The 20568-nt window shown below is 43.9% G+C and overlaps 1 protein-coding gene across 1 annotated transcript in view; it reads right to left on the reverse strand.

The window, feature by feature from the left end:
- LOC118392472 (sec1 family domain-containing protein 2) overlaps positions 1–20568 on the reverse strand; it is a 198320-nt gene that overhangs the window by 171627 nt on the left and 6125 nt on the right. Inside the window, exon 3 of the mRNA XM_035784486.2 lies at positions 2524–2651. Coding sequence (XP_035640379.1) covers positions 2524–2651 — 128 coding nt within the window. The remainder of the gene's footprint in view (positions 1–2523; positions 2652–20568) is intronic.

The raw sequence follows: 20568 nt of genomic DNA on the forward strand, positions 1-20568 counted from the left end.
ATCGCTGCACCTGTGTGTATAAATGAGTGAAGCAGCAAGAGAGAAAGGGACAGACTGTGCAGATGCATACAGCATGTGTCATGTTCATAAAGAAACAGAATATGTAGCCCAGCTCTTCTTCTCCTCTTTAGAATGTGAGAATATGTAGCCCGGCTCTTCTTCTCCTCTTTAGAATGTGAGAATATGTAGCCCGGCTCTTCTTCTCCTCTTTAGAATGTGAGAATATGTAGCCCGGCTCTTCTTCTCCTCTTTAGAATGTGAGAATATGTAGCCCGGCTCTTCTCCTCTTTAGAATGTGAGAATATGTAGCCCGGCTCTTCTCCTCTTTAGAATGTGAGAATATGTAGCCCGGCTCTTCTCCTCTTTAGAATGTGAGAATATGTAGCCCGGCTCTTCTTCTCCTCTTTAGAATGTGAGAATATGTAGCCCGGCTCTTCTCCTCTTTAGAATGTGAGAATATGTAGCCTGGCTCTTCTTCTCCTCCTCTTTAGAATGTGAGAATATGTAGCCTGGCTCTTCTTCTCCTCTTTAGAATGTGAGAATATGTAGCCCGGCTCTTCTTCTCCTCTTTAGAATGTGAGAATGTGTGTGTTTTGATTCCTCTGGCATGGTTGTGATCTTGTTGGCTGGGAGAGCAGGAAATTACTGTTGCTGGATGCGAGAGTGAGAGTGAGAGTGAGAGTGAGAGTGAGTGTATACAATCAAGTATCTGCCATAGTCTCCAATTTCTGCAAAGTGAAAAATCCCACAAGACTGTCCGAATTAGGCCATATGCTACAGAGCCAGTACAGATCCTGTCAACACTGTTCTCTTCCACTGCAATATAAATACACTCTCATATATATATATATTTATTACACACAGTGGGGCAAAAAAGTATTTAGTCAGCCACCAATTGTGCAAGTTCTCCCACTTAAAAAGATGAGGCCTGTAATGTTCATCATAGGTACACTTCAACTATGACAGATTAAATGAGAAGAAAACAAATCCAGAAAATCACATTACCCCACTGTACATACATACATACATACATACACACATACATACATACACACACACACAAAATATAAAGCACACACACAATCAAAGGCACACAAACACCCCCACACAAACACAGATCTCCACACAGTCAAACACAAATACATAAACACACATACTGAAACCAAAGCTGTACAAACATCCAAAAACAACATTGAACGCCCTCAGACTGACACAGACGCACAAGGTTTCACAAGCCTATTCTGTTGTGAGAATGTGTCTCGTTGTCTCTGAACACGTTCAGCAACATCAGAGATGAATTGTCTCTGGACAGTGTGATCCTCCTGCGAGGTGAAGTGAAGCAAACTTGGATCCAGAGACTATATGTGCTTGTGATGTATACATAAAGTACATGTCATACAACGTGCAGGAATGTACACAGTATTTATGTAAACAATGCTACAGTGGAAGTAGATGCTGTGAACAGTACTAGGTGTGTTTGTGAGCATTAGTCTATAACGTTGGTATGAATACTACTACATGTGTGTAGTCAGCGTGAAATCTGTCTAACTTACAGCTGTTTCCTCCCTTGTCATGTGACCCCGCAGGCATTATAGCAGAATTCTCTCTCTCTCCCTCCCTCCCTCCCTCTCCCCCTCCCTCCCTCCCGCCCGCCCTCACTTTATCTGAGGTACGTTTGTCAAAATAAACCCAGAAGAGAGCGAGCCCCCCGGGATTAGAAAGGATGGCGCTGCTCTCAGACTATTTCGGCAGCATGTGTGTGTAGCGTGTACGAGACCCCCCCGGCACATATTCCAACCTGCTTGTTAAGAGAGCCGGGTTACCTCTGTGATTGCAGTGGGACCACAGAGCCCCTCCCAGCTCACCTCCCCTCGATTACTATTGCACAGACCTGCCACATGCTAACTTACATGTCAGCCAATGTGTGTGTGTACACAAGACATGCTACATATGATTCATGGCATTCATACACCGATGTGAGTCTAAGTGTACAAAATGTATGTGATGATGTGTACATCTCTGCCTATATGATAGTATGTTTACCCTCTGCTTAGGGCTCTTTTGCTTCATTAACAAACAACAAAAGTTATTGAGAGCTGTGTGTGTGTGTGTGTGTGTGTGTGTGTGTGTGTGTGTGTGTGTGTGTGTGTGTGTGTGAGTGAGTGAGTGAGTGAGTGAGAGAGCCAACATGTGGTTTACATTTCCTCTGTGGCCACATGGGCAAACACAGACAGAGGAAGCTCTCTATAGGTGGCGCTGTGGCTCTTTGTAAAAACCTCTCTCTCCCTATCCCTCTTCATCTCTCCTATGCCTTTCTAATTCAGAGAGTTTGACTATATATCAAAATAATGCAATGATGTGTTTACTGATTGCAGTAATGTCCCCGTGTTATTATTTAGCCCTCGATCAGACAGGGTCTGTGTATTCTGTGGCATTGGGATTTGCGAGAGAGCGAGTCAGAGTGCGCCTGCTCATTTGGAGTGTCAACACTGAGTCAGTGTATGTGTCCTGGCCCTTCCTTACCCAGACCCATCTTGATTGGCAGGTTCTCCTTGCTGGCGGCCTCCACCAGCTGTCTGCGGACCTCCATCACAGCCTCCTTCTGCTTACTGGCAAGCATGGTCTCCCATAGCAACCTGGCTGTGGACGACCTGAGAGGTAGAGGGCAGACGTCAATAAGATCACCAAGCTGCTACTGGAAAAGCACTCAACATGTACAGTTGAAGTCGGAAGTTAACATACACCTTAGCCAAATACATTTAAACTCAGTTTCAAAATTCCTGACATTTAATCCTAGTAAAAATTCCCTGTTTTAGGTCAGTTAGGATCACCACTTTATTTTAAGAATGTGAAATGTCTGAATAAAAGTAGAGAGAATGATTTCTTTCATCACATTCCAAGTGGGTCAGAAGTTTACATACACTCAATTAGTATTTGGTAGCATTGCCTTTAAATTGTTTAACTTGGCTCAAACCTTTCAGGTAGCCTTCCACAAGCTTCTCACAATACGTTGGGTGAATTATGGCCCATTCCTCCTGACAGAGCTGGTGTAACTGAGTCAGGTTTGTAGGCCTCCTTGCTCGCACACGCTTTTTCAGTTCTGCCCACACATTTTCTATAGGATTGAGGTCAGGGCTTTGTGATGGCCACTCCAATACCTTGACTTTGTTGTCCTCAAGCCACAACTTTGGAAGTATGCTTGGGGTCATTGTCCATTTGGAAGACCCATTTGCGACCAAGCTTTAACTTCCTGACTGATGTCTTGAGATGTTGCTTCAATATATCCACATAATTGTCCTACCTCATGATGCCATCTATTTTGTGTAGTGCACCAGTCCCTTCTGCAGCAAAGCACCCCCACAATATGATGCTGCCACCCCCATGCTTCACGGTTGGGATGGTGTTCTTTGGCTTGCAAGCCTCACCCTTTTTCCTCCAAACATAACAATGGTCATTATCGGCAAACAGTTCTATATTTGTTTCATCAGACCAGAGGACATTTCTCCAAAAAGTATGATCTTTGTCCCCATGTGCAGTTGCAAACCGTATTCTGGCTTTTTATGGCGGTTTTGGAGCAGTGGCTTCTTCCTTGCCGAGTGGCCTTTTGGGTTATGTTGATATATGACTCATTTTACTGTGGATATAGATACATTTGTACCCGTTTCCTCCAGCATCTTCACAAGGTCCTTTGCTGTTGTTCTGGGATTGATTTGCACTATTCGCACAAAAGCACGTTCATCTCTAGGAGACAGAACGCGTCTCCTTCCTGAGTGGTATGACGGCTGCGTGGTCCCATGGGATTTATACTTGCATACTATTGTTTGTACAGATTAACATGATACCTTCAGGCGTTTGGAAATTGCTCCCAAGAATAAACCAGACTTGTGGAGGTCTACAATTCTTTTTCTGAGGTCTTGGCTGATTTCTTTTGATTTTACCATGATGTCAAGCAAAGAGGCACTGAGTTGAAAGGTAGGCCTTGAAATACATCTACATGTACACCTCCAATTGACTCAAATGATGTCAATTTAGCCTATCACAAACTTCTAAAGCCATGACATCATTTTCTGGAATTTTCCAAGCTGTTTAAAGGCACAGTCAATTTAGTGTATGTAAACTTCTGACCCACTGGAATTGTGATACAATGAATTATAAGTGAAATAATCTGTCTGTAAACAATTGTTGGAAAAATTACTTGTGTCTTGCACAAAGTAGATGTCCTAACCGACTTGAGTGGTTGAAGAACGAGTTAATGACTCCAACCTAAGTGTATGTAAACTGCTGACTTCAACTGTATTTGAACATATCACAAAATATATATATATATATTTTTTTAATATATTTTACACATCAGAGCAACCTTGAGGGAATCTTATTTGAGTCAGAAAAGGATGTTCATATAACAGGGAAAATATACAAAACCTGCCAGAGAACATATCCAACGGACAATTTATTAGAATTTTTTTTTGTAACTATTGGAAGCAAGACTTAAAAATAACTGATGTTGGCACAAGATGGAGGGAATGTTGGAGCATAACTAACGAAATTATAGTTAACCAAAATGTATGCATAAACCAGTATAAACGGAATGTATAGAATTGATTATACAAGAGACAAAAGTCACTAATTCTACAGCACCACGGCAGTCTTTAGTGGGGCAGCAGGTAACCCAGTGGGTAGAGCGTTGGGCAGTAACCGAAAGGTTGCTGGATCGAAACCCCGAGCTGACAAGGTAAAACATCTGTTGTTCTGCCCCTGAACAAGGCCGTTAACACACTGTTCCCCGGTAGGCGGTCATTGTTAATAAGAATTTGTTCTTAACCGACTTGCCTAGTTAAATAAATGTTATATTTAAAAAAATATATATATAATAATACATTTAAAGTGTAAAACTAACAATGACTCAATAATCCATGCTTTCTGGAAATGTTATAAAGTCCAAAAGTGATGGGAGGAGCTAGAAAGCTGGCTGCCAGAAGTATTCAAATGTAAACGTTTTTTAAATCCGTCTGTCTGCATATTTCAAGACATGGGTATAGGGAGTCCCAATGGGTGTAGGGAGTCCCAATGGGTGTAGGGAGTCCCAATGGGTGTAGGGAGTCCCAATGGGTGTAGGGAGTCCCAATGGGTGTAGGGAGTCCCAATGGGTGTAGGGAGTCCCAATGGGTGTAGGGAGTCCCAATGGGTGTAGGGAGTCCCAATGGGTGTAGGGAGTCCCAATGGGAGTCCCAATGGGTGGGAGTCCCAATGGGTGTAGGGAGTCCCAATGGGTGGGGAGTCCCAATGGGTACTAAAAACTTGGGAGTCCCAATCATGAACTAAATGGAAAAGTCCCAATGGGTGTAGGGAGTCCCAATGGGTGTAGGGAGTCCCAATGGGTGTAGGGAGTCCCAATGGGCTGGACGATTCTCTTCTCATCACTCATATTGAAAAAACAAATACTAAAAACTTGGAAATCAATCAATCCACCATCATGAACTAAATGGAAAAATCAAATTACTTATTATTGAAATAGTATAAGTGACCCGAGAAAAATAAATTGGTACAATTTAAGGTCAAGTGGCAAACAATAATGCAGGCACTAGGGTTGTGAGCATGCAGGCACTAGGGTTGTGAGCATGCAGGCACTAGGGTTGTGGGCATGCAGGCACTAGGGTTGTGGGCATGCAGGCACTAGGGTTGTGAGCATGCAGGCACTAGGGTTGTGAGCATGCAGGCACTAGGGTTGTGAGCATGCAGGCACTAGGGTTGTGAGCATGCAGGCACTAGGGTTGTAGGGTTGTGAGCATGCAGGCACTAGGGTTGTGGGGTTGTGAGCATGCAGGCACTAGGGTTGTAGGGTTGTGAGCATGCAGGCACTAGGGTTGTAGGGTTGTGAGCATGCAGGCACTAGGGTTGTGAGCATGCAGGCACTAGGGTTGTGAGCATGCAGGCACTAGGGTTGTGAGCATGCAGGCACTAGGGTTGTGAGCATGCAGGCACTAGGGTTGTGAGCATGCAGGCACTAGGGTTGTGAGCATGCAGGCACTAGGGTTGTGAGCATGCAGGCACTAGGGTCGTAGGGTTGGGGATATGAGCATGCAGGCACTAGGGTTGTGAGCATGCAGGCACTAGGGTTGTGAGCATGCAGGCACTAGGGTTGTGAGCATGCAGGCACTAGGGTCATAGGGTTGGGGATATGAGCATGCAGGCACTAGGGTTGTAGGGTTGGGGATGTGAGCATGCAGGCACTAGGATTGTAGAGTTGGGGATGTGAGCATGCAGGCACTAGGATTGTGAGCATGCAGGCACTAGGATTGTAGGGTTGTGAGCATGCAGGCACTAGGATTGTAGGGTTGTGAGCATGCAGGCACTAGGATTGTAGGGTTGTGAGCATGCAGGCACTAGGATTGTAGGGTTGTGAGCATGCAGGCACTAAGGTTGTAGGTTTGGGGTTGTGCGCATGCAGGCACTAAGGTTGTAGGTTTGGGGTTGTGCGCATGCAGGCACTAGGGTTGTAGGGTTGGGGTTGTGAGCATGCAGGCACTAGGGTTGGGGATGTGAGCATGGAGGCACTAGGGTTGTAGGGTTGGGGATGTGAGCATGGAGGCACTAGGGTTGTAGGGTTGGGGATGTGAGCATGGAGGCACTAGGGTTGTAGGGTTGGGGATGTGAGCATGGAGGCACTAGGGTTGTAGGGTTGGGGATGTGAGCATGCAGGCACTAGGGTTGGGGATGTGAGCATGCAGGCACTAGGGTTGTAGGGTTGGGGTTGTGAGCATGCAGGCACTAGGGTTGTAGGGTTGGGGTTGAGAGCATGCAGGCACTAGGGTTGGGGATGTGAGCATGCAGGCACTAGGGTTGTAGGTTTGGGGATGTGAGCATGCAGGCACTAGGGTTGTAGGGTTGGGGTTGTGAGCATGCAGGCACTAGGGTTGTAGGGTTGGGGTTGTGAGAATGCAGGCACTAGGGTTGTAGTTGTGAGCATGCGGATCTGGAGAGATGAGATGTAGTCGTTTGCGTCTGTAAGTTGTTGTTCGTACATGTTAGTTTGTATCTGGTGTGAAAAAAAGACAAGAAAATATATATTTTTTAAATAATGCTCCTTTCTACTCTGAAAGATGAAGGAGAGGAAGAGAGAAAGAATACGGAGGAAGGGGTTTGCCGACACGGATCTCAAATGTTAAAAATCAAGTTCTCTTATTTGTCTCTTTTTTTCTCTCCTTTTCCTCCAACTCTGGTTCTCTCTCTCTGTGTCTAACTGCTGCCATGTGTTTAATATCAGATGTAATCTGTTCCAGACGGCGAGAGAGGAGCTCAAATTGGGCTACCCGCCATCTTCACACTGAAAAGGAGACAAAGATAAGAGAGACTCACTGCTGCTCCACAAACAGAACATTAGAAGGTCCACAGCCAGACAAAAAGGTTGGTTTACTTCACTATGATGATGAATGTGGGTGGGAAGAATGTTTAAAATGTTCAACAAACGCCACAAACTCCCTGAAAAGCATGACAGAGACATTGGAGTAATTTATAGGAAATCAGTTGAAGATTTTTCCTCAGGAAGACGGCATCATTGGCTTAGCTGTGTGCTGGGCTTGGGTAGAGACGGGCTGTTATGCTTAAGAGTGTCATAAAAACAGCACAGTTATCGCTGTTTAAATACCTGGGCTGTGACTTGGCCATATGCATGTATGCATGTGTGTGAGTATGGGTCCTAATGTACACTGTTCGTGTAAGTGTGTGTGCACTTGAATCAGTTATAGAACCCATTGCCCTTTATGCTTGTGAGGTCTGGGGTCCGCTCACCAACCAAGAATTCATAAAAATTCTGCACGCAGAATTCTGCAAAAATATCCTCAGTGTAAAACACCAAATATTGGATGCTAAGCAGAATCACCTACAGAGAGATGAACCTGGAGAAGAGTCCCCTAAGCAAGCTGGTCCTGGGGCTCTGTTCACAAACACAAACAGACCCCCAAGACAACACAAATAGACCCAACCAAATCATGAGAAAATTACTTGACACATTGGAAAGAATGAACAAAAATTACACATATCCACAAAGATTTCAAAAACAAATCCAATTTTGATCAACTCCGATATCTATTGGGTGAAATACCACAGTGTCCAATCACAGCAGCAAGATTTATGACCCGTTGCCACAAAAAAAGGGCAACCAGTGAAGAACGAACACCACTGTAAACACAACCCATATTTATTTATTTTCCCTTTTGTAGTTTAAATATTTGCACATTGTTACAACACTATATGACATTTGAAACATCTTTATTCTTTTGGAACTTTTGTGTGATGTTTATTATCTATTTCACTTGTTTTGGCAATGTAAACATATGTTTCCCATGCCAATAAACTGAATTGGGAGGGGGAGAGAAAGAGAGAAAGAGATAGGGGGGGCATGAGCTTGCATATCTTTGTGGGTTCCAGGAAGATGTGAGGTCTCATAAAAGGTTGAGGAGGTATGGTTCAAATTTGTCCCCTGCCCCCCTCTCTCCTGGTGTTTCCCCTGTGGTTGGGTCAGATGTGGGCGGGATGAGGTTTGCACTGGAAAGGTGTGAGTCAAGGCCCCATAACCAGCCAGGGTCTTGTAGAGTAACTGCTCTACTAGAGCGGGTCTTGTAGAGTAACTGCTCTACTAGAGCGGGTCTTGTAGAGTAACTGCTCTACTAGAGCGGGTCTTGTAGAGTAACTGCTCTACTAGAGCGGGTCTTGTAGAGTAACTGCTCTACTAGAGCGGGTCTTGTAGAGTAACTGCTCTACTAGAGCGGGTCTTGTAGAGTAACTGCTCTACTAGAGCGGGTCTTGTAGAGTAACTGCTCTACTATAGAGGGTCTTGTAGAGTAACTGCTCTACTATAGAGGGTCTTGTAGAGTAACTGCTCTACTAGAGCGGGTCTTGTAGAGTAACTGCTCTACTAGAGCGGGTCTTGTTGAGTAACTGCTCTACTATAGAGGGTCTTGTTGAGTAACTGCTCTACTAGAGCGGGTCTTGTTGAGTAACTGCTCTACTATAGAGGGTCTTGAGTAACTGCTCTACTATGGAGGGTCTTGTAGAGTAACTGCTCTACTAGAGCGGGTCTTGTTGAGTAACTGCTCTACTATAGAGGGTCTTGTTGAGTAACTGCTCTACTATGGAGGGTCTTGTAGAGTAACTTCTCTACTGGAGCGGGTATTGAGGCCATGAGGTGCATGTGCCTGACCTCCTGCACGTGTGAGCAGCTCCAGTTTGGCTCCCACTGCTAGAAGAGGCTACTCTAAACCTGAAGGAGGCATTCTTATCCCTTCTGTAGACTGTGTACCCATGCTGACCTAACCGGTCAGTCTGGCTGCTTAAACAGTGCATGGTTGTGTGTATCTGCGTGTGTGTGTGTGTAAGCTAAATTCCATCAGATGTGTAATGATGAACACCATTAAGAAGAGGTAGTTGTGCATCAAATGCCCAGGCATGAGTTACCATGAGTTACCACACACAAACCTGCACGCAACACACACACACCATCTCCCACTAGTTAATAGGTCTGAGGGTAGGTTGTTCCTGGAAGCTTGTGACGCAGCAGTAAAGAATGAGTCTGATTCAAACTCAGGATCCCTTCAACCTAGCAGCTACAGTAAGACCATTTGAGTCCAAGTCTAGTAGTCATGCAGGCAGACACTTAGGCAGACAAGCAGCTCAATTCTGGTAGTTTTTCCACAAATTGGTCTTTTGACCATTCACAGATCTTTTCACATCAGATCTTTTTCACGTCAGATCTGATCCTATGTGCCTGTATTTGTAAAGTGGGTTAGAAATGATTCATATTTCAAACATTTTACACAGCCTGTTTGTAAATGTTTGTAGAATAACTTGCTGCTGTAATCAAGAAGATTTCAGCCTCAATCAAATGGAATGGACCCAAAAAAAAGATTATGGCTCCACACATTCCAAAAATCTAGCAAGAAAAGCATTGCCTAGAAGGTATAGCTCCTTACTTAAAAGTATTTAGTGAGGGGAGGATAAATGGGGAGGATAAATGATCCACTTGACCAGGCTACTCAACAGAGTCAAGCAACATGTCTGCATCACCAGTTAGCCAAGTACAACCAAGACAAGTGTCATACAGAAGCAGCACTGATGCAGAAGTTATCAGGGCAGGATTGGTTGGCCTAATCATTGACAGAGTATGATATTCCATGCTGTACTAGATACAGTTGTACTGACTTCAACCTCTGTCAGTCACACAACCACAAGATGCAGTTAGCAGGCAAGAGATCAGTAACAAGCGAATAAATTAATTTGCTTGCTAAAAGCCAGTCGCAAGCATTGGTCCTTCCACAGTGAGTGGAGTGTGTGTTACAGGGGGGAGTGTGTTAAATGGAGAGAATTTGCTATCAACATCCCAGAACACCACAGGACATAAGGCCTGTCTCTGGTCTGTTCTGTCTGTGTCCCCTGGCAGGAGAGACTACTAACTGAACAGGATTTATGAACACAACCAGAGAAGAGAGAGCCAGGGAGAGAGAGAGCCAGGGAGAGAGAGAGCCAGGGAGAGAGAGAGCCAGGGAGAGAGAGAGCCAGGGAGAGAGAGAGCCAGGGAGAGAGAGAGCCAGGGAGAGAGAGAGCCAGGGAGAGAGAGAGCCAGGGAGAGAGAGAGCCAGGGAGAGAGAGAGCCAGGGAGAGAGAGAGCCAGGGAGGGAGAGCCAGGGAGAGCCAGGGAGAGAGAGAGCCAGGGAGAGAGAGACCCAGGGAGAGAGAGACCCAGGGAGAGAGAGACCCAGGGAGAGAGAGACCCAGGGAGAGAGAGACCCAGGGAGAGAGAGACCCAGGGAGAGAGAGACCCAGGGAGAGAGAGAGCCAGGGAGAGAGAGAGCCAGGGAGAGAGAGAGCCAGGGAGAGAGAGAGCCAGGGAGAGAGAGAGCCAGGGAGAGAGAGAGCCAGGGAGAGAGAGACCCAGGGAGAGAGAGACCCAGGGAGAGAGAGACCCAGGGAGAGAGAGACCCAGGGAGAGAGAGACCCAGGGAGAGAGAGAGCCAGGGAGAGAGAGAGCCAGGGAGAGAGAGACCCAGGGAGAGAGAGACCCAGGGAGAGAGAGACCCAGGGAGAGAGAGACCCAGGGAGAGAGAGACCCAGGGAGAGAGAGACCCAGGGAGAGAGAGAGAGCCAGAAGAGAAGATGGCCATATTAAAGGAGGGATGAGGAGATAAGGAAAATGGGAGCAAGATGGAAATGAGAGGAATATAGTGCAACTGCTGCGCTCTCTCTCTTCCATTCTATTTCTCCCATTTTCTCTCTCAATTCAATTTAGTAGACATGCAAGTTTAATTACTTACATTGTCAAAGTATCCATATAACAAACAATGGTGGGACCAACAGCAATAAATCATAATTATAGTAGTAGTGGAAATGGGATTACCATTAACAGCAACAACAATATTAATGACAATAATAACACATTAAAGCAATAACAGCAGCCAGGTCTCAACCAGACTAAGAAGCCACATGGCACGGTCCAAAACAAGAAATATTATTGACATTACATTGCAGTTTTAACTGGCTGTCCCTCAGGTTGTGGCAGGAGGACACATATTTGGCTGCCAAAACTACACATCTAGGCTTTTCACCCAATAAATATGTTTTTTCATCCTTCAAATTGTATATCTTAAAACTCTTTGTAGTGAATGATAATCTTTCTTTCCCAAAATTCTCTTAGTTTGGAGTCAGATAGTCTGCTACCATGTACTGTCTGTTTAGAGCCAAATAGCATTGAAGTTTTCTTGTGGTGTCTTTCCATTAGGTGATACTTTCTCTTTGCTTTGTGAGGATTTGGTTGGGCCTGAGGCTCTATGGAGCTGGTATGGGTTAGTGAACTGATCCTCAGAACCAGCTGACTGAGGGGACTCTTCTCTTGTTTTATCTCTTGACATTGTAGGGCTGTGTGATTAAACGTTTGGGGGTCACTTGTTTTTAGATGGTTGTTAAACTTGATGGCTCTTTTATACCTAGGATAGGATAAGTAATCCTTCTCACCCCCCTCCCTTTTAAGATTTAGATGCACTATTGTAAAGTGACTGTTCCACTGGATGTCATAAGGTGAATGCACCAATTTGTAAGTCGCTCTGGATAAGAGCGTCTGCTAAATGACTTAAATGTAAATGTAAATGTATCTATTCTAAGAAGGAGGGGGTATTGGCCCAATTCTGCTCTACATGAGTTATTTGGAGTTTTTCTTTGCACTTACAATACAGTCTTGCAAAACTCTGCATGCAGTATTTTGTTTGGATGTTTTTCCCATTTGGTAAATCATTAGAGATTGGACCCCATACTTCACTGCTATATAGAGCAATTTGTTCTAATTGGAATTTAGATTTTAATATTCCTTTGCAATGGCCTAGAATGCTCTTCTTGCTTTGTCTCTCGTTCACAGTCGTGTGAAAGCTACCTGTGTTGCTAATACTTTGTCCAAGATGCATGTCATTTTTGTTGTGTTCTAATAGAACTGTGTCCAAATACAATTGATATTTGTGATCCTGATTTCCAGACCTCTTTTGGAATATCATTAGGTCTGACAAAACCTAAGATTAACTGTCAGAGCCCAGGTCTGACAGAACCTGTGCAGATGATCTAGATGCTGCTGTAACTACTCCTTAGTGGGAGACAGCAGCAGCACCAGGTCATCTGCGTACAGCAGAAACTGGATTTCAGTGTTGTGTAGGATGAGACCAGGTGCTGCAGATTCTTCTAATGTTGTTGCAAATTCATTAATGTAGATGTTAAATAGTGTTGGACTTATTGGGCAGCCCTGGTTCACTCCACGTCCCTGAGAGAAGAAGTCTGTTTGCTTACTGACAATTTTAAGAGGACATTTGTTTTAGTGTACATTGATTTAATAACAGCATACTATTTCCCTTCAATACCATTTTCTATTAGTTTATTTTTAAAAATACCTTTGTGCCAAATGGAATCAAATGGTTTCTTGAAGTCCACAAAACATGAGTAGATTGTTTTGGTTTACTTGTTCGTCAATTAGAGTGTGGAGGGTATACATTTGTATAAATTGATTGGTGTGATCAATCCTTGGTTCCAAATATCAGGAAACATACCTGCAGTCAGGATAATGTTGAAGAGTTTGAGTATAGCCAATTTTAATTGGTCTGTTAACATTATAATTTAATATACCATCAGCACCACAGGCCTTTTTGGGTTGTAGTGTACAGTTATTTTTCAAAAATGTTATCTCCCTCTCTGCCCCACTTAATTGTCTCCCCTCATCATCATTGCTCTCTTGCCCCCATCTCTTTCACCCCACTCTAGCCTCTCTCGCTCTCTTTCACCCCACTCTAGCCTCTCTCGCTCTCTTTCACCCCACTCTAGCCTCTCTCGCTCTCTTTCACCCCACTCTAGCCTCTCTCGATCTCTTTCACCCCACTCTAGCCTCTCTCGATCTCTTTCACCCCACTCTAGCCTCTCTCGATCTCTTTCACCCCACTCTAGCCTCTCTCGATCTCTTTCACCCCACTCTAGCCTCTCTCGATCTCTTTCACCCCACTCTAGCCTCTCTCGATCTCTTTCACCCCACTCTAGCCTCTCTCGATCTCTTTCACCCCACTCTAGCCTCTCTCGATCTCTTTCACCCCACTCTAGCCTCTCTCGATCTCTTTCACCCCACTCTAGCCTCTCTCGATCTCTTTCACCCCACTCTAGCCTCTCTCGATCTTTCACCCCACTCTAGCCTCTCTCGATCTTTCACCCCACTCTAGCCTCTCTCGATCTTTCACCCCACTCTAGCCTCTCTCGATCTTTCACCCCACTCTAGCCTCTCTCGATCTTTCACCCCACTCAAGCATCTCCATCCCTCCCCCCCCCACTCAAGTCCAGTCTCTCTCTCCCTCCCTCCCACTCTAGTCCAGTCTCTCCCCCCCCAGCCCACTCTAGTCCAGTCTCTCCCTCCCCCAGCCCACTCTCTCCCTCCCCCAGCCCACTCTAGTCCAGACTCTCCCTCCCCCAGCCCATTCAATCCAGTCTCTCCCCCTCCACTCTAGTCCAGTCTCTCCCTCCCACCACTCCACTAGTCTAGTCCCTCCCCACTGTAGTCCACCCCCCCCACTCTAGTCCCCCCCCACTCTAGTCCAGTCCCCCCACTCTAGTCCAGTCCAGTCTCCCTCCCTCCCTCCCCCAATCTAGTCCAGTCTCTCCCTCCCCCACCCCACTAGTCTAGTCCCTCCCCACTCTAGTCCAGTCCCCCCACTCTAGTCCAGTCCAGTCCAGTCTCCCTCCCTCCCTCCCCCACTCTAGTCCAGTCTCCCTCCCCCCACTCTCGTCCAGTCCCCCTCCCCCACTCTAGTCGTCCAGTCCCCCCCCAACTCTGGTCCAGTCCCCCACTCTAGTCCAGCCCCCCACCCTAGTCCAGTCTCCCCCACCCTAGTCCAGTCTCCCCCCACCCTAGTCCAGTCTCCCCCCCCCCCAGTCTCCCCCCCCCACTCTAGGCCCTCCAACACACAGACGCATACAGTAGGAGAGGCACGTCAATCATCGCCTTCAACACTAAGGACTCACGTGAGACTGTCCTCTGTAGATGAGTCTGGTCAAGTTGCATACTAATCATGCCATCATTATTAGCAAGCTCTGGGTTAGTGAGCCGCCTATAGCTGGCCCTGGCCCAGAAGTTATCGGGGATGAGATGTGGAGCAGTGTTAGAGGTTGGAGCCTAAAACCAGGCCTGCAGGTAGAACAGGATGACACCCTCCAGAGACTCTCTCTTACTGTAAACTAGTGGTCAATCCAGTGCTCAATATTATCTTGGTTTCTTCTCCTCATATTCCGCTCTGCTTAAATAAAAAAAAACTCCATACTCAAAACATCCTCGCTAGCACTGCATGGTCAGTATATACTGCAGTACATAACTCATCCAAGAATATTAAGACACCCTCAGGAAAGAGGCCTTGCTGGGTGTGTGATATAGAGCTGAACAATATTTTGACAGGCTCATAAGTAAAGCAAAGCTGTCACTAAATGAAACCCAGAGGATGGGTGTGGCCAAAGAAAACAACAGTGGGTAACCTACACAGGCCACACCCATGTCTCTTTATTTTTCCCCCAGCAAGTCCTCTCGCCACACTCTCCTATAGAGAGCAATAGTTATGGAGCCTTTTTGTAGGCACCAACTCCGCAATGGTCTGTGGTAAACACAGACTTAGGAGATCTCATACATTTTGTTCTATGAGAATCTTCATCAGCTAATGTCACTTTTTGTGAATTTTTAAGCATTTTTTTAGCTGCTTTTGCAACAACTAATGGGCATCCGAATAAAATACGTAACTACCAAAAAAAGCACATAAAGGCTTCATAATTCATAAAGGGCATGTTAACTGACTTACATAACAAAATGTATAAGATCTAATAAGCCCGTGTTGACCATATTTTCAACATTTATCCCAGAACCCTATTCTTTCCCCATAGGAATGGCTGAACGAACCAGAGGTAAATCCTTTCCAGGTTTAAGGACTACAGGCTGGTGAACTCCATCCCTGTTCATTCCCATGTCTTTACCACGCAGCTGCCACAGAAATAATTGTGTGTTCTCTCTTTTAACTCTCTCCTTTCCCAGCTCGTACAGAAATAGGTGTGTTTTCCCTCTTTCGAGTCAGACTTGCTGAGCTTTCACGGCAGGGTGCGGTTGGGTCCTTTTTTCTGAAGCTTGTCTCAAGTCTTGGCAGCCCCTGGACCAGACCCAGAACACCTTGGCCACCCGCACCGACCCCTGCCTTTACCCGCCTGTCTGCCCATCATAGGACCAGAGTCCAGGGTGCCCAGTGGTGGGGGTGCTGGTTTCAGTCTGAAAGGGGGAAACATTCATGTGTCCCGTACAGGATCAAAGAGCACCAACCTGAGTACAAGCCAAGCACATTACATTACACAGTGGTCAGGAGGATACCTGACTTCACACACTCTCTCAACATCACCACATTCATACTATACACTAATGCAGAGTTTCAAAGGTCCACATGAACACTGAAAAACAGCACAAAAAATGCTCAAAACCACCACTCTCACCGACAAAGCCTACTCTCACCGACAAAGACAGAACCTTGAACACAAAGCAAACTTAAATGCAAAACACATGTAGGCACACAGCAAACTTTTAGACTTTAGAAAAAATCTAGGCTCTCTCTGGTACGAGCTGGAAAAACACAGTTAAAGTCCAGGCTCGTGTTGAAGGTAAAAACTCACACCAGGTCATGAAACGTCATACTAATTGCACAGCAAAGTCATGAGTCTTTTTGGGAAGCTAAAATCAACAACCACCCATAGGAGCCCTAAACAGTGATCTAACCTACAATTTCAAAAGGGAAATATCATACAATAAAAAAACAAATTAGGCCCCTGTCTACTGTTTAAAAGGGATACATTGGGATTTAGGCAATAAGGTTCTTTATCTACTTCCCAAGAGTCAGATGAACTCAGGATACCATTTGTATGTCTCTGTAGCCAGCATGAAGTTTACAGGTAGTTTTGCAAGCCAATGCTAACTAGCATGCTAGTAGATAGCGCAATGGCTGGAAGTCTATGGGTAACGCTAGTTAGAGGTGGTTTTACGCGCCAATAACTTCTGCTTACTGGACACAGACATAAAAATGGTGTCAATGAGTTTATCTGGCTCTGGGGTAGCAGATAAGAGCCTCATTACCTAAACCCAGAAGTATCCCTTTAAAAACACGGCTCATTACAAAGCCAATCAAAACACAGTATGGGAGGTAAGATGGCGCTGAAGAGGATGGCTGACGTATTACCTGCTCCTAACCAACTATTTTGTTATTTTTTTGCATTGTTCAACTTATTTTGTACAAAATGTTACTGACCCAAAATAACTTCTGGCCATCAGAACAGCGATTACTCACCTCGAACTGGAAGAAGCATTTTCCTTTAACGAGTCCGATGAGAAGGATATACTGCGTTCCCGGGAACAGGCTCAAATCCCCGTCATTTGAGTGAAGAAAAGACAGGACAAGGGGGTGCAGGTCAGGCTGCCTTCGGAGAATCCGTAGGCAAGCAAGTAAACTCCCACTGCCATTCGTTCTATTGGCTACCGTGCAATCATTGGAAAATAAAATTGATGACCTACGATTAACATTATCCTACCAACGGGACATAAAAACTAATATCTTTCACAGAGTCATGGCTGAACGACGACATGGATAATATAGAGCTGCCGGGATTTTCCATGCCCCGGCAGAACAGAGAAGCTACGTCTGGTAAGACGAGGTGTGGGTGTGTGTCTATTTGTCAACAGCTGGTGCGCGATGTCTAATATTAAAGAAGTCTTGAGGTATTGCTCGCCTGAGGTAGAGTACCTTATGATAATGGAGGAACATTTAACATTTACATTTAAGTCATTTAGCAGACGCTCTTATCCAGAGCCACTTACAAATAGACAGTTGCGGTTGATATATTATCGATTATATATCTTAAAAAGAACTTGAGGATTGATTATAAAAAAAAACATTTGACATGTTTCTGTGGACATTACGGATATTATTTGGAATTTGTGTCTGCGGTGTCGTGACCGCTCTTTCCTGTGGATTTCTATACATAACGCGCCAAACAAACGGAAGTATTTTGGATATAATCTTTATGGAACAAAATGAACATCTATTGTGTAACTGGGAGTCTTGTGAGTGAAAACATTCAAAGATCAAAGGTAAAATTAATCATTTATTGCTTTTCTGATTTGTGACCAAGCTACTTGATGCTAAGTGTACATCATGTTTTGTCGAGCGATCGATAAACTTACAAAAGCTTGGATTGCTTTTGATGTAAAGCATATTTTCAAAATCTGAGACGACAGGTGGATTTAACAAAAGGCTAAGCTGTGTTTTGCAATATTGCACTTGTGATTTCATGAATATAAATATTTTTTGTAATATTATTTGAATGTGGCGCTATGCAATTCAGCGGTTGTGGATGACAATTATCCCGCTACAGGGATGGGTGGGGTCAAGAACAAATGGTTATTTACATTGACAGCCTACTCATTCCTCCCCGTCGGGGAATTGAACCCCGGTCTCCCGCGTGTCCGCATTCTCTAGTACAGCCATTATTGAAAGTACTTGAGGCCATGAGAAGGTCTGGACATGGCCTGCTCTCCATTATGTAAGGATTTAGGCACTATATTATGTTTACTACAGTATGTACTGTAGGCTATGTTTACTTGTCAGACAGCACAGTAGCCTAAAACAAATTCAGGTGGCTTATATCTTCAAAATGCTTTATTATCCAAATGTAAAAGCATTTACTTAACAGTACTGTATTTCTTCATCAGCATCTTCATGCTTTCATTAATAAAATAATGATAAAAACATTCAAAATAAAATGTTGATTTAGTTATGGATCAATAACAAATTACTACTGGAATAAATATCACTGAATTACATGAACAAAGTTGTCTAATGAAGGGAAACAAACTGTTGCTTAATAGAAAATACTCATGGTCACATTGTACAGTATCGTTACGGCTATTAGCAGGGCTATATTTTGGCCTTTATAAATATTATTTTGTCCTACAATCGCTCACTGTCATTTTTTTGAAAATGAAATCTCCAATATATATATATATATATATATATATATAGCTGTGGATGTCTATTTCATCACCGTTTCACGCTGCTCTGCGACAAGCATGGAGAAACAAAAATGTTCAATTATATTCCATGATATTCTTAAGATATATGTGTTGACTGAAAATATGCAAGTGATGTCTACTAAATAATCAAGTTAGGTTTCTCCAGAATTAAATAATTCTAAATAACAAATTGTCTTTATTTACAAATTAGTGAGAATGTCTCACCCCAAGAATGGCCTTTTTCCTCACTCGCTCTAGGTTAAATGAAAACAAAATCTCCAAAATATCAATTACTTTTTAAACAAAGCAATTATCATCATTTATTTTTTATTTAACCAGGAAAAGCCCATTGAGACCCAGAGTATTTTTTCAAGGGAGACCTGGCCAAGAAGGCAGCAACAATCAATACATTACATAATTAAAACATAACGATACAACAACATGATCCAGCCTAAGAAAAGCATTTACACTTCTCTGTAACAGAGTCTCCCATCAATATTTTAAATTCATTCAGTGGCACTAACATATCTAGATGAAGCATGGATTGTAGATTATTCCATGCGTCTGGTGCACAAGAAGAGAAGGCAGTCTTGCCTCATACTGTGAATGTCCTGGGGACTTTAAGTAGCAACCACCTAGCAGACCGGGTATGGTAACTGCTGGTGGTGAAGGAGACCAGACTAGAGGGAGTTTATCCAAAAGGGCTTTGTAGATGAACACATACAAATGTATCTTTCTGCACATATAAAATGAGGTCCAAACTAACATTTGGTACAATGTGCAATGGTGGGTGAGTGACTTGGTATTTGTAACAAAGTGAAAGGATGCATGATAAAACAGAGTCCAGTCTCTGTAAGACAGAGGAGGTTGCATGCATATACAACAAATCACCATAATCAATTACAGAGAGAAAAGTGTCCTGAACAAGCTTCTTTCTAGCCATAAGCAGGAAGCAAGCCTTATTACAAAACTAAAAACCCAATTTCAATTTAGAATGATATAAAAGCCCCTTAGATATTCTCACAGATCCTAACAGAAAATGCCCCTTAGATATTCATTCAGAACCCTCCAATCCTCTAAATGTAATTGGCCGAGAGACATGTCATTTTAAAGAAAGTATTTGTAGATATACTTTAGGCCTACAATAGGCAAAATGAGTATTGGTTACACTACAATTAGGGTGTGGAAATATTATGCCCCATAGATATTAATTTAGAATCCTGCAATCCTCTTATGCTGTAGCCTACTCCTGACCTTCACGTTGTACAGCGCAATATTTTCCATTCCATCCTAACGGAAACTCTGAGGGTTTAGTTTTTCATTTCTCAGAATAGAAACACCAAAACTATAATCAAATTAATTAAGCCACATTTCTTCAAATCAATCCCATGTCTATGTTTCACAAAAAAAGGTTTTAAATTCTCTAGTAATGCCAATATGGGAGACTTCTCAAAGTTTCCCTCAGGTGGTCAAACTAGCACTAACTTGCATTAACGTTAAAAAAATGTCTGACAATTAAATAACTTGCCATAGAATGCTGCAGCAGCCCGCAAGGTGTGCTGCAGTATGACAACTTTTAAAGGAAGAAGCACTGTAGACCACACTATCTACCAAGAGAGTTCTCATCTAAAAGAAATGTCCCATTTTCAGGACTCGTAAAAATCCCAAACTTCACAAATCTTCATTGTAAAGGGTTTAAACACGGTTTCCCATGCTTGTTCAATGAACCATGAAAAATGTATGCACTTGCACATGTGGAACGGTCATTAAGACAGTTGTGAAAACTTAGGACACTAAAGAGGCCTTTCTACTGACTCTGAAAACCACCAAAAGAAAGATGCCCAGGGTCCCTCATCTGCGTGAACATGCCTTAGGCATGCTCCAAGGAGGCATGAGGACTGCAGATGTGGCCAGAGCAATAAATTACAATGTCTGTAATGTGAGACGCCTAAGACAGCGCTACAGGGAGGCAGGAC

This window comes from Oncorhynchus keta, chromosome 1 (genome assembly GCF_023373465.1).
Source record: "Oncorhynchus keta strain PuntledgeMale-10-30-2019 chromosome 1, Oket_V2, whole genome shotgun sequence".
Classification (NCBI taxonomy): domain Eukaryota; kingdom Metazoa; phylum Chordata; class Actinopteri; order Salmoniformes; family Salmonidae; genus Oncorhynchus; species Oncorhynchus keta.